Source organism: Trichoderma camerunense (genome assembly GCF_050948025.1).
Source record: "Trichoderma camerunense strain CBS 138272 chromosome Unknown V8C40scaffold_11, whole genome shotgun sequence".
Taxonomy (NCBI): Eukaryota; Fungi; Ascomycota; class Sordariomycetes; order Hypocreales; family Hypocreaceae; genus Trichoderma; species Trichoderma camerunense.
The window spans coordinates 302,188-315,557 of record NW_028145359.1 but is presented as its reverse complement, the minus strand read 5'-3'; the positions used below and the strand labels follow the sequence as shown (position 1 = coordinate 315,557).

The 13,370-nt window shown below is 52.0% G+C and overlaps 5 protein-coding genes across 5 annotated transcripts; 2 read left to right on the top strand and 3 right to left on the bottom strand.

The window, feature by feature from the left end:
• Nucleotides 1–843: 843 nt before the first annotated feature.
• V8C40DRAFT_247696 (N-acetylglucosaminylphosphatidylinositol deacetylase) lies at nucleotides 844–3,112 on the bottom strand. Its single transcript, XM_083216390.1, has 3 exons — nucleotides 2,239–3,112; nucleotides 2,030–2,132; nucleotides 844–1,957 (listed from the first exon to the last, which is right to left on the bottom strand). Exons 1-3 carry the CDS (start codon nucleotides 2,531–2,533, stop codon nucleotides 1,408–1,410), a joined length of 948 nt encoding a protein of 315 aa, XP_083071971.1. The 5' UTR covers nucleotides 2,534–3,112; the 3' UTR covers nucleotides 844–1,407.
• Nucleotides 3,113–3,513: 401 nt separating this feature from the next.
• V8C40DRAFT_33445 (uncharacterized protein) lies at nucleotides 3,514–4,377 on the top strand. The gene is made up of 2 exons (XM_083222852.1): nucleotides 3,514–3,979; nucleotides 4,062–4,377. Exons 1-2 carry the CDS (start codon nucleotides 3,646–3,648, stop codon nucleotides 4,361–4,363), a joined length of 636 nt encoding a protein of 211 aa, XP_083071970.1. The 5' UTR covers nucleotides 3,514–3,645; the 3' UTR covers nucleotides 4,364–4,377.
• V8C40DRAFT_247693 (uncharacterized protein) lies at nucleotides 4,306–5,130 on the bottom strand. Its single transcript, XM_083216389.1, has one exon. It carries the CDS (start codon nucleotides 4,983–4,985, stop codon nucleotides 4,392–4,394), a length of 594 nt encoding a protein of 197 aa, XP_083071969.1. The 5' UTR covers nucleotides 4,986–5,130; the 3' UTR covers nucleotides 4,306–4,391.
• A 227-nt stretch (nucleotides 5,131–5,357) lies between these two features.
• On the bottom strand, nucleotides 5,358–9,100 carry V8C40DRAFT_33439 (alkali metal cation/H+ antiporter Nha1 C terminus-domain-containing protein). The gene is made up of 2 exons (XM_083222851.1): nucleotides 6,763–9,100; nucleotides 5,358–6,701 (listed from the first exon to the last, which is right to left on the bottom strand). Exons 1-2 carry the CDS (start codon nucleotides 8,884–8,886, stop codon nucleotides 5,730–5,732), a joined length of 3,096 nt encoding a protein of 1,031 aa, XP_083071968.1. The 5' UTR covers nucleotides 8,887–9,100; the 3' UTR covers nucleotides 5,358–5,729.
• A 1,606-nt stretch (nucleotides 9,101–10,706) lies between these two features.
• On the top strand, nucleotides 10,707–11,882 carry V8C40DRAFT_247690 (uncharacterized protein). The gene has a single exon (XM_083216388.1). It carries the CDS (start codon nucleotides 11,020–11,022, stop codon nucleotides 11,263–11,265), a length of 246 nt encoding a protein of 81 aa, XP_083071967.1. The 5' UTR covers nucleotides 10,707–11,019; the 3' UTR covers nucleotides 11,266–11,882.
• Nucleotides 11,883–13,370: the final 1,488 nt, after the last annotated feature.

The following is a 13,370-nucleotide window of genomic DNA, read 5'->3' as shown; positions in this document are numbered from 1 at the left end:
GCCTTTCACTTGGCCTTTCACTTGGCCTTTGAGTTGCCCTAAGAGCTCGCCAATGTCGAATTTGCCCTTGAGTTTACTGCTGCTGCTGCTGTCACTGCTGTCGCTGCTACTGCTGCTGTCACCATCACCGTCTTCCTCTGTAGGTCCGAGCAGCAGCTCGTTTATGTCCTCTGGTTTCCAATTTCCTCTCTTCATCTGTGATAGAATGAGTTCGCATAGGAGCTCGCTGTGTGACCGTTTCTTCCTGAGCGGACGAGTAGCTGGCGGCGAAGGTGACCGTTTCATCTTGGAGATTTTCTCGGCGAGTTCGGCGAGTATCTTGTTGTTGTCTGCGATGTCCTGTCTGTATTTCGCGTTTCTTGCAGCTCTGTCGGCTTTTGCGGCTTCTAAGGCTGATAACTCTGCTGGCTCGGACGTGTTTGCTGATTCTGATGGTTCTGGTGAAACCGACGGCTCTGGTGTTAATGCCAAGTCTGTTGGCTCTGGTTCTTCTGCGGGCTCTGGTTCTTTCAACCGCAACTCTAAGTCTACTTGCATTGAGCTATCCATTGTCGACGTGATATCAAGGTGGTACTATAAGTGGTAAGAATGGACGTAGTTTAAAAGACAAGAATGAAATTGGAAATCCAAAAAGAGTTATGTGAGAAGCTTTGTTTACAGACTGTCATGAAAGATGCAACAATGTATTTTCCAGGTTGGGCAGATGTATGTTTATCTTGCCTGGCTGGGGAGTAGCAACTGCTTCTGCCCTGATATATCTGTTGACTTTGCATCATGTACTTGTGGTAGGCGTGTAAGTTGAGTGTGGAAAGCACGAGGGAACATTTCCGGATGCATTTCTGTGTAAAAGTGACCAGCTTGACTTGAGCATGATTAGGAGTGAAAAGCATAGAGAGACACTGATAATATCTCGGCTTGCAACAAGCTGCTTACAAAGTCGACAGCGAGAGGATGCACAGAATGCCGTGCATAAAGCTCCAACCCACTTTATCACTCAATGTAGTATAAATCTGAACTAAAGCAGGAGTTGCGCATTAGTCTTCAATCTAGCCTCACCTTTAAGCATCACCATCTCTGTGTCTGTCTACATGATCATAAGCCAAACCTATAAAAATGAAATCGAATCACCACGCACAAACACACGCAAAGAGAGATACATCTCATCATAAAAACGTAAACAAAGGCCCTTGACATGCATCTAGGCTCTTCAAATCATCACCCCTTACACGGTAGCCGGCTTGCCAAGAAAAACGCCGCTCATGCAACGCCTCCCCCTCCCATCTTTGATCCGTTTATTTCATTTTCCAGTCCCAAATCCAGCTGTCCTTCTCACACGGCGCTCGTTGAGCAAGTATATATTGTATATCGAATTTGTTTATATGTGTTTTTTTATTGTTCTGTTTCTTCTTAGTTGTCTTCATCGACCTTCTCCAGGTGCAAGTCGTTGACCAGCATGTATCGACTGAAACCGAGCCACAGGTAGCGGAACCAGACCATCTGGCTCTTGTGGGCGGTGGTCATGGCGGACCAGGCGGTGCCCAGCTTGGGCTCGGGTCCAACAATGTTGTTGGTGTAGATGAGCGTCTCGGGGTGTTCGGGGTCCTTGTCGCGAGTGAACAAGGAGGATGCGATGGTGGTGAAGAGGTCCATACCGCCAGAGTACTTTCGCAGCAGGTTGACGGTGTTTAGTGTGTAGACGTCGACCGGGCTCTTCCACTCGGGCTTGCCCTCTGTCAGGGCCTTGGCGAAGCCCCGCGCGCCGTGGTAGAGGGAGATGTGGTTGGGGTGAGACGACACGCCGTGGCCGTCAAAGGTGATGAGGGCGTCGATGTTGGCTGTGGGTTGCGAGACGTTTTCGGCTCGCTGGTGTGCCAGCTGCGGCGCAAAGGCCTTGGTGAGGAGGTTGGCGATCTTGGTCTCGTCCCAGTGCGTCGTCATGGAGTCGGGAAAGTCCTTGCTGTAGGGCCCAATCGTGTTGGTCTTCTTTTGTCTTAAGATAGTGAGGGATGGATGCGATGGCAGCACTTACGGGTTGTCGACGACAAAGACGTCGGACTCGTCTCGCAGGCCCAGGGCCAGGCCGCTCGCGACGAGCTCCTTCTTTCTAGTTTCGCCGAGACCTTCAGCATTTCCTAGAAGCCTTAAGTCAGCCGGTATTCGCGCGTATTATCTTATTCTCAATCTCCATCTTGATCATCCTCGTCTCGTCCACGCTGTCCATTTGTTGGCTTGTCGTACCTGCGCTCAAACACAATATCTTGACGTGGTTGCCCGTCTCCGGCCGCGCCAGCGCCAGCACCGTCGGGGCGAAAAACATGGCCTCGTCATCGGGATGCGCAATCAGCAGGCACACGCGCTTCTCCAGCAGCTCCGGGAAGCGGTTGCGCACGGCGCTGGCGGTGCAGATGTAGATGCATGGCACGGCGGCGACGAGGGACGCAACCACCACAAATAGAGCCTTGGAGTCGAGGTCCAGCTTGAAGGGCAGGTTAAAGGAGGGGAGTCGGAAGGGAAGGCTGATGGAGTTTGGCATGGCTGCGGATTGAAGGAAGAGACGAGACGAGACGAGGCTGGCGGGGTGCGGAGCGTGGCCGGGGGTTGCCTCGGTAGAGAGATCTGATGTTGCTGTGGTTTGTGCTTGTTCGTCTGGCTGTTGATTTTCGATTTGCTGGTTTTGATGCTTGTTTTGGTCGGAGTTTGTGTGGTGGTGATGCGTCTCGGTGGTGTTTTTGTTGGGGACGAAGTGATGTGGGTTCGCAGGTCCAAAGTGCGTGCGTGCGTGCCTTTTTGCGAAGGCGGGAGGAAAAGGCGGGATGGAGTGGGGGAAAGCAGCAGAAATGCGGCCCGCAGCGAGGCGCCGAACAGCTGATTTGATGCTGTAGCTGTAGTCAGTAGTATAAAAGGGCAGTTAGTTTTTAGCGGTAATTGGCCCGAGGGTGAAACGCGCCAGAGGGATCGAGGCTGTGAGATTGCTGCAAGGGATCGTTGGAGGGCATCACGGGGGCAACGATGCGGTGAGGGAGAGCGAGTTTTTGTTGGTTGGAAGCTGAGCTGGTGGTTTGGCTGGCAGCTGTTGAAGAAGATGCCGAGGGACACGACGGTTTGATTCATTTCATGTGGCTTGCGGCAAATGGCGGCAGATGGGGATGAGCTTGATGAGGACTGATTATCAATGCATTGGATATTGTTTATCTTATCTTACTCTATCTATTTCTTATGGTCACTGTAAATACTTCAGCTGTCATCAATCTCACCCTCCAATGTCTCAACCAACATTCTCACCAAGTACCGGCTTCATCTCATCTGAATCCAGTAATAAATCCCATAGCGCCACCCTTCAGCCTTCAGGGGCATCCAGGGCGCTGGAGCATTATCGATAAGCACCTGACAGGTCCCGATCCGACCTTCTGCGGAGTCTCGCTGCACCCGCTGATTGGCCCGCCGACGCCCGCCTCGGCTGATTTAGACTGATGTCATTTGTCAATTCTCACGAGACACGTACTCGATAATTTTCCCAATCTCACCAACGTCCACCAGTCTTTGCTTGTATTGTTTGTTTTATTTTGTTCTGTTTCTACTTTCCCTGCATCTTGCACATTCACAACGAAACACTTAAAATAGATACACATATTCACACCACCAGCAATGGCCAAGAATCGCAAGGAACCGAAAATCAAGCTTCGTCAGCCAGACCGTTCTGCGCCCACCGAAAAGACGCTGCTGGACATTGCATCCGAACGATCCCTCTTTGAACAAGCCGCCCGCCGCGAGAGGCAACTTGCCGGCAAAAATGAATCTGACGACGATGAAGATGAAGAGGCCAAATTATCGCCTGGAGCGGAGCGGTTCCTCGAGGCGCTGCTGTACACGTCGACGTTGGCGATGCTGCACTTTACGTTTGACGTCTTGGTGATGAAGCAGTTCGGCACGGAGATTAAGTGGAAGAGAATCACTATCAACGCTGCCAGAGCATGGGGTGGTAAGGCCTCCCTTTTTTCCTTTCTCCTCTCTTATCCAACATGATCAAAATATCATTAACTCGTTATTTTAAAACAATCTAGTCTTCTTCTTCCTCTTCTACACCCTCCACCCCTCCGAGCCAAACCAGGTCCTCATCCCCGGCCTCCCACGCCGCTTCCAAAAGACGCTCCGCCAGATGCTCTTCTTCGCCATGAGCTGCGTCGCGGGTTGCGCCCTCGTCTACATCACGAACTCAAAGGGCTATCTGTACAACATGAAGCGCGCGCCCCCTCTCGGGTGCCTGTGGCTGTGGGCCGTCGTCGAGCTGGACTTGCTGTGGGCGGTGCCGAGCCTTTTGGTGACGGGGGCGTATGTCTGGCTGAATGGGTACTCGATCAAATAAAAGACCAAATTTGACTGTGTTTTTTTGTTTACTCCCCGTACTCTGACGACTCCCATGCTTCTTCGCTCCTTGGCTTCTCTCGCTCGTGCCGTCTTAGTCGCCCCTCGAGATCATCGATACGCGCTGAAATCATGCTCATTTGGAGGAATTGCACTCGGGCAGTCAATGCTTCGCGCTGCCTCACCAGCTCCATCGCCTTTGTCCGTACCGCCATCCACGATACCGCCACGGAAGGCTTCCCGCCCGACCACCCCCTCGGCAGAAGCGTCCACTCCGAAGTTCCCCTCAGCGCAGACTTTACTTCAATGTCCGTGACGAGCTCCAGCAGGCGCTGCTCCAGGTTGAGCAGGTCGTCCATGACAAACGTGTACATTTGGTGCTGCCGCTTCTTCTCGTCATGCTGCGGCGTGTCCTGGAGAGTGCGCAGGAGGTCTGCTAGCCAGGTTGATTCAGTCTTGTACCACGATAGAGAGGTTTTCACGCGAAAGTACTCGTCGGCGCTGTTGCGCAGGAAGGCGATGCGGGCGTATGCCGCGGCGGCGATGGCGACGACAAAGGTGAGGATGCCGATGACGTTGGCTGATGTGGACAGGGGGGAGTCGGTGTTTGTGGTTGAGTCCATTCTCCCATTGGATGTGTGTTATCTAGACTAGCATTGGATGGGTTGTTGTGTGTTACTTAGACTAAGCAATGTTTTTATATTGAGAGCGTGGGATTTGGGGCGTTTTGTATTACATGCCAGGGCGATTTCAATTGGAGAATTAAGAGGCTGCACTAGTCAGGGGTAAAGAACCACTTTTGCCCGAAGTTGAAAAGTTGTGTATGACAGACAATCCCGTCATGGTGGAACTGAAGAAGGCTTGCTTTCATCTTAGTAGATAGATCAAACGTGATAATATGGTGAAAATAAATAAATAAATACCCTAAATTCGTGGCCCGATATATTTCATATCATACATCCCTATCCTATATCACTCAACCTACATACCTAACCAACGACATCAAAAGCAAAACGAGAAAAATGAAATAAACAAAAACCCATTTTTTGGTTCGTCATACATCTTCATGCAAATTACGCTATGCAACCGTGTTAAACGAATAAACCAAAACAAAACAATAAAGAAAAATTCGCGCTGCCTGTGTATTCCGCTGCTGCCCCCTTTTTGTTTTTCTTCCACTCTCCTCCTCTTCTTTTCGTGAAAGCACCGTCTTATGCAAACGAGTTCCCAAGTCTTGATATAACACCATGATTAATAAAAGGGGAAAAAAGAAAAACCAAGAAATATATAACTCAATAACCTTATATAAGCAATCTCAACCAACACGCCAAGCGATGGGGGAAAAAAGCAGAGTGAAAAGGTTTCCATCACATTTGTCTGCTGGGGTGCTCTGCGAACCGGATTCCCCTCCGTGCAGGCGGCACTCGCGGCGTGCCCTCGTCATCAGAGTCACTATCCTCAGCGGCAGCCGCGCCGCCCACGCCAAGGGCTGCTTCTCGCCGCCTTCGCTCAGCTGGTGTCTCGCTCGTCGAGTTGTTGTTGTTGTTATTGTTGTCGGGCCTGTGTCGTCTAGCTGGTGTGCTTCCGCTTCCTTCCGTCTCGCTCTGTTGTCCTCCCAAAGCAGCGAGGCGACGCTTGCGCTCAACGGCGGTTTCGCCTTCTAGCTCTGAAGGTTGGAGAGGGACGTCGACTGGGCGGCCGCGGGGAGCCTCAACTTGCCGCCTCGGGGACACGGACTCGGAGTTTCGGTAGCTGCCTCGGGGAGCGGGGGAGACGGATGTGGAGGCCGATGTGGAGCTGGGGGCGGAGCTGGATTCCGGCTCGACGATTTCGGGAATGTCCTGTGGGCGCCTCAATGGCAGGTCTTGTCGGGCCAGGTCTTTGAGCGCGGTGGAGGCGGATGACTGGTCCACGACCTCCTTGCGCGTGCCCACGTCGAGCTTTTGCACCTCGCGAATAAAGTCCTCCTTAGTCATGCGTCGTCCCACGCCTCCAATCGTGAAGCGAATCTGTTTATCATCGTCCGACTCCTCATGGTGGACCACGCTCTTCCTCCGGCCTTCGCCACCACCTCCGCCGAGAACACCAAAGCCAGTCGTCCAGCCGGGTTTAAACACGGGTTTGGCTGACGATGAAGCAGCTGCGCCGGCGGCAGAGGATTCGCCTGCCTTGCCTTCTTCAGCAGCAGACGCGGCTGACTTTTCCTGCTGGCGTGCGAGGGCGCCAAGTCCAAGGTACTTGAGACTGTTGTTAATGAGGGTGCTTTCCTGGCCGGTGGGCTTCTGCGGGGGGAGTTCATAGGTCTTGACGACTTCTCCATCCTCGTCTTCGACGATAATCTATAAGCAGTCAGGTTAGAAGGCGATTCAAAGCCACAATGGGAAACAGTGAGATACATACCGCGTTACCGAACTGATAGGCTCGGGCCGGCTCATGTCGTCGTCTTGACTTGTCCTTTTCTTTTCGCTTCTCCACTTCGGAGCTATACACGTCTGTCATTTTTCGTTTAATGTTGTCGACGGTCCAATGGAAACGCTCCGCCTCGGACTTGGATCTCTGCCGACCGGCCGTGGGCCGTTTGCCGTCTTCTCCTCCTTCGGGCTTGCGCTGGGCTGGCTGAGCATCAACCACCTCGCCTTCGTCATTTTCAAAGACTAGGTGGTGGCCTTCCTCGTAGACATTGACGTGCGGTGCCCGGGGACTCTCCACTGCCCGGGGGCTCCGGCTCTCGTCAGCTCTGCGGCGGCGACCACGATCCTCCTCTGCGTCGTCTAGCTTCTCCAGCTCAACATCGGTAGGGCTGTCGCCGGCCAGTGTGGAGTCTCTGACATCTGTCTCTGGCGGTGTCTCCTTTTCGGGTGAGGGCGATACCGGCGTTGAGCGGTTAGGAAAGATGGCCGATTGACTGATGGGGCCGCCAGGCCCAATGCCGTCGTCCCACTTTCTGTGCTTTCTCTTCTTGGCCACCAATGATGACGGACGGCTGCCCGAGCGGCCATTGTCTTCTTCTCTCTGGCGACGGAGAAACTGCGCGGGTGGGGGCAGCGTGCCGGGGGGGAACTCGGGTGTCTTGTAGTCGTCAAAGGAAGTCTCCGACATCGTTCGGGCCTGGGATCTAGACTGGGACGAGATCCTGGGCAGCCTGTTCATCCATGACGGCCCATCCTCGGGGGCGGCGGTGTAGGACATGGTCAGTGTCAGGGTATTGATGCGCTTGCCTAGCGTAAAGACGGCAATCGAGGATCCATGGACGAGAATGGATGAGATGACGAGGAACGTGACTATGGGCCACACGAGATAAATCAGGTTGAAATGCTCTGTGCCCGCCGGTGGCAAGTCCGATAGCGGCACGGGCTCATCATGCTCCAGCTCAGCCCTCGCGAGAATAGCGACGAAGATTGCGCCGACGCCTATTGGGCCGAAATGACCTGCAAAGAGAGCCTCGCGCCAATTTTTGATGTCTGGTATGAACGGCTTGAGCATCATCATGATGGGAATGCGGCGGAAGAGGATGACAAAGATGGCGATAACAACGAGGCGCCAGACCTCCATGCCCAAGAAGCCGTTGTTGTACTGCTCCCACGGGATGATGGTGCCAAAGTAGACAAAGTACGCCAAGTTGAGAAGCAAGTCAATGACGTTGGAAACGTGCGACTCCTCCGTCTTTTCGCCGAACCAGCCGTCGTTAGAGAAGCCGACTCCGGCAGCAAAGCCCACGAGGAGATCGTCCACGCCGAGGATACTACCCGAACCGGCGCAGAAGAGCGAGAGGGCAAAGTAAAAGACGAGGAAACTCTCGCGATCAATCATGTCGTGCTCCTCGGCGTAGCGGATGCCGCGGCGCGCAATGTAGCCGATCATGAAGCCGTAGAAGGCGCCAAAGATGCACTCGTAGAGGATGACATAGACGACAAAGTGGAAACTAACCTCGCCGGCGTTGCGGTTGAACTGGATCAGGTAGAGCGAGAGGTAGATGAAGGGGAAGGCCATGCCGTCGTTGCAACCAGACTCGGCCGACAGCAAGTCTCGAAGATGCTTGGGCACGCGCTTGGCGAATTTACCCTTGCCAACCACGGACGAGGCCAGGACGGGATCGGTGGCAGTGACACAGGCGGCGATGACGAGCGATTCAAGCCAGTTGAGCGGCGGAATCATCCACCAGACGAAGAGGCTGACTAGAAGCCAGCCAACGGCCATGACGGGCACCAGTAGGAAGACGACGGAGCGCCAGTGCTTCTCCATGTAAAACTTGGGCAATTCGACACCGACGGCAAAACACTGGACGACGAGAACGATGCGCGAGAACTCGACGGTGACGATATCAACGCTGCCCCATGATCGCGGGTCGATTAGGTTGGCGGCATGTGGTCCGAAGATGACGCCGCAGAGGGTGGCGACAGTGGCCTCGCCAATGTACATGCGCTCCTTGATAATGGAAGAGCATAGCATGAAGAGCGAGGTGAAGCCGCCGAGGATGATGTAGACCAAGTGCGGCTTGGTGATGTCGAGGTTGTCCCACGCCATGGTGGCGGTCGGTTGAGGGTATCGCGACGAGGTGGACGGGGATCAGCAGCAGCTGTTTTCAAAACTGTCTTGTTCGGTCTCTCAACCTATTAGGTACCGGGTTTCCTCTGTTTCTTTCGTAACCTCCTCTTATTGATGATGAGTCTTTCCTTTCTTTTCTCCTCCTTCTTCCAGCTCCTTCTCGTCAACCCTCGCGTCGGGATTTGCCGACAAAATATTTTTTTTCTCTTTCCAAAAGTTGCAATCGCCCGTTGCTTCTCGGCTTTTGCTTTTTGCTTAGCTCCGTTTCAAGGCCCAACCTCGCGTGCCCAAACTAACACAGTTGGCAGTCCAGGGTCTTTGCTTGGCTCAAGGCGCCGGTTGAGGTTCTGACGGAAGCTGGCGCCGGGAGAAGCAGCGGCCTACGGGCTGGCACTGCAATCTTGAAGTTACTCCCCAGTCAATGGTAGCCGAGCCAGGAGAGTCGCGATGGCGAGACATGCAGGAGAGGAGAGAAGAAGCACGGGATTGAAGACGAATGTCATGGAACAGAAGAAGGATAAGGAAACAAGAGAAGAAGTGGGTTCGCACGTGGATACGAGTATAGGATGGGATGGGTAGGCAGGACGAGGATGATAAGGATGGGATAGGATTGGACTGCTGGAGTGAGCAGATTGGACTTCTTTTGCCACGCTAGGCCCGAAACCCGAGCCAAGGGCTTGGAAGCAGCAGAAGAAGCAGCGAGATGGCCAGCGTGTGGAGAAGGCAATTGCTGGGCATGAGGCTGTGTCGTCACTCGATCGGAGGCGTCGGTTCCGTTGCAACAGGCCGTGGGCCCGGAAGAAGCTCGTTAAGGGCCGGGAGACGAAGATGGGGGGCGGCCGAGAAGGAACTTTGACGCTATTCTGGCGGGCTAGGTGGGTGGTGTGCGAGTATGGGGTTGAAGCTGTCGATGCCGGTAGCGGGGAGTTGATGCTGTAAACTGTAGGAATGAACTGATTGATGCCGTTTGATGAGATTCGCGGGTCTTGTTCCAACTGCCAAAAAAAGAAGATGAACCCCCGGGTTTGGAAGAAGCAAAATTCTTGATTCAGACACCGAGAAGCAACAAGCCCTCGTCAAAAACTTCGTCCAAGGCCAACGCGTCGTCGCCAAGGAGCTACCGCTGCAAGTCCCCAGTCCAGCGCTGATGCGCAGCGCCAGTGGGGTGGCCACAGGGCGTCGCTGCCGTGGGGATTGCGGGCTGCCACAGCGCTCGCGGCCACTAACAGCGCTGAGGCCAGCACCGTAGACCGCTTTGGGGTCGCTAGGGGGCAGCGTCGGGCGGGATCCACCGCCTGCCAATGCCGGCGTTTCGTTTTCGCAGCAAAAACTCGTTACCTCGAGTTTGTGAGTTGTTGGGTTTGGGCGTTTTTTTTTTTAGCAGAGTCTTGGCCGAGTCGGACGAATTGATGATCCCATTTATTCCTTTCGCACTTTTTTCTATTTTCCTTCTGCCTGATTTGTTTTTGTTTACGGCGTAACACAGACTTGGAATGGAATTGACGGCTGAGACACTCCGGCTCCGGTTTGCCGGAACCGTGCCGTTTTCCTTTTTCCTGCCTCTCCTTTTCCCTCGCTAACATCAACATTGAACCTTGAATGTCTCACCCGCCTCGTGACGACTCAGATCCGCATCCTGCAAGTGTTTTCGACTCCAACAGTCTCGGCACGGCTGGGCTCATTCACTCTTGGCAGCGTAGCGAGTTTCAAGCCGCCCCGGTTCTTTTCTTCCTTTTTTATGCTATTTTTAATTGCATCCTCCCTTTTCAACCCGACGTCTCTCTGTTTTCTGCTGTATACTCGTATATCAATGCATTCTGGTTTGTTGGGGGCTAAGCCTTTCAACGTTATGCGTGTTACTCCCGGATATTATCTTGCAACATGGGCTTGTCATCTCCCGCCAGCCATTCGCTGTGATTCGTCCCGGGATGCTCCGCGGACGTTGCTTCCAGGCGTATTTCAGCATCCGGCATTGGTGAAGTTCCCACTACGGAGATAGAATCATGGATTTTGCCCCCGCCCCTTTTTTTCTTCTTTTCCACCCTTCTTTATGCTTATCTCTCAGCCCCTAGCAAACGGTGGACGGATATCCTCATCTAGATTGCTGACAACATGCCGTTAGCCCCCAACATCAACCATGAACCCGTCCCGACCCGGGGTCCAATATTCGTTCAGCTCGGCTGTTCACCCATATATTCGTATCTTTATTTTTATTTTTACTTGGGGGATTATTTTGTATTTTGTAAGGCAATATTTGCCACCTGGGCAATAGTCTCTCAAGTCAGCCATTGTAGGCAGCTGGAAAGGCTGATCCGTCTTGGCCCTGCTCGTTTCCCCGCGCTGCAATCCATCATGTGAGAAGCAATGGATGGAGACAAGCCATGCATCAAGATTCTTGTCTGGAGATCTCCTGTGCAGATCACTGATTATCCCAAAGCCAACTTATCAGCCGGGGTTCCTTGGACTATCAACCGGTCGGATCCGTATGTGGTCATGTTACAGGTCATTTCGATATAAAAGTCGTGGCTTGCTGCTCCCCACAATTGACTGCATTTCCAACAGACATAACCTGTAATTGAGGCCATGGCATGTGCAGCGACGTCAAGCACGGCAAGATCTGCCATTGGTTGTCGCGTGCATATGGCCAACTTCTTCCAACCACCGCTCATGTTGCTCTGAGGTAGACGGGCTCTACATACTAATCATGCAAGCACGCAATTTGCTCCAGTGCACAGCCAAAGTCGCCGGAATGAGCCTTTGCATTCTGTCTTTCCCAGCTGCCGAATTTCCTTATTTGAGTGGTCATGTCTCCCTTGATGGTGAGTATCGGATAAACGGCTAGGTCAAACAACATAGAAGACACATGTAGGTAAGCTGTGTGAGACATCTCGGAATACGCCCATGCGATTCCACTTATTGGTTACACACAATCCGTCTTATTCCGTGGAGAGGCTGCGGGCACATATAGTTTGTGTGGTACTTTCGACTGCCGCAGTCAAACTAAAACAAGGCTGTTTCACCAGTTGAGATCTTCGGTACATGTAGTCACATACGTGTGGCCATTGGTGTTCTAAGATAGGACCACTACGTGTAAGTCAGTGAGCGACACGACGTTTGTACGACATATGTGCGCCTCATAATTGGGTAGAAGCTCACTTTTTTATGCTTATTATGCGTGTAATGTTCGAGTTACACTAGGGTATATGCATCGTGTAACCTATTTAGTTGCTAGTCATCTGGAAGCCATTCCATTAAAATGACTTGCGTGTTCCGTATGTGCACTCCGGCGTTTGTTTTCCGAGACCTGTTTGAGGAACTTGTGCATGGCTGACGCCTACTCTCTCCCACTACATTTTCCACCCGACCAATCTCGTGAGTATATCCAGCAAGGAGATGCAATTTTCTGTCTAACGTTTAGTTGTGATATGTGATATCTCTAGGAAGCTCATCCATGAGCCCTAGAGCATGTAGAGCACGCCCTCCGAAGAGAGCACCTGCATTATCATCGCGGCTCTTACTATTCCTTCCTACCATAGATGCTACTGACAGCCAGACTTTGTGATTGCGACCAAACATGGTCTCTCTCCATCACTCAAAACTGCTGTTATAGGTAATTAAAACGCCCCAGCTTTATTCTCTGATCTATAAGATGAGTCAAAGTAGGATGGTAAACACACGCAGCTATTAATAGGCTAATTAACGTATTGAGAATGGCTATCTCATATATGACGAGCCTTATGCTTGCGAAAAGAAAAAACTGCTTGATGATGTTAAGAGCAGAAAACTCTCTATTTGCACAACCGCATTAGTACGAAGAGTGACTGAATTGAGGAGCTTGATCCTGGAGATGAGGAAGTTGACCAAATTGTGATACTGACAGTGAGACTTAGTGAGGACACTTGATGAATGAAGTGGGCTTAGCAATGTAGATTGTTCTGCGGAATGGAGATCAGTGATGCGTCTCAAACGGCTGAAGCACCTTACTGATAAGAGATCCTGCCGGAACTTCGTGAAGGGTTCTTATCATCTCATTTTCGCAAGAGCTTTGCCGCTATTTGTGTTAAAACACCTTTGATTGCAGCTGGTTTCACTCTATGAGAGTGTATATTCGTCTCACACATACTGCACATAGTCAACTTGCGAGGTGGTATGATATCCTTGATATGTCTTACATTTGGGCCATCATAGCTATGCAAATAGGCCAATAGCAGATTGGTGAATAAGAATGACTTTGAGAAACTACATCTTCATGACTGGCAGCATATGTTTTGCAGGAGAATAGACATAGTATATGTTATGTATATAATATGTACTTGGGAGTGGTGGGTTGCTGAGAGAGCCAATGCTGTGCACCGCTTTAAACGCTCTCACATCTCTCATCTATGCCAATAACACCAATGCGTTTATATAATGTAGACTTTACAGATAATTAGATAAACATACGCAGTTATGATACAGCAGAA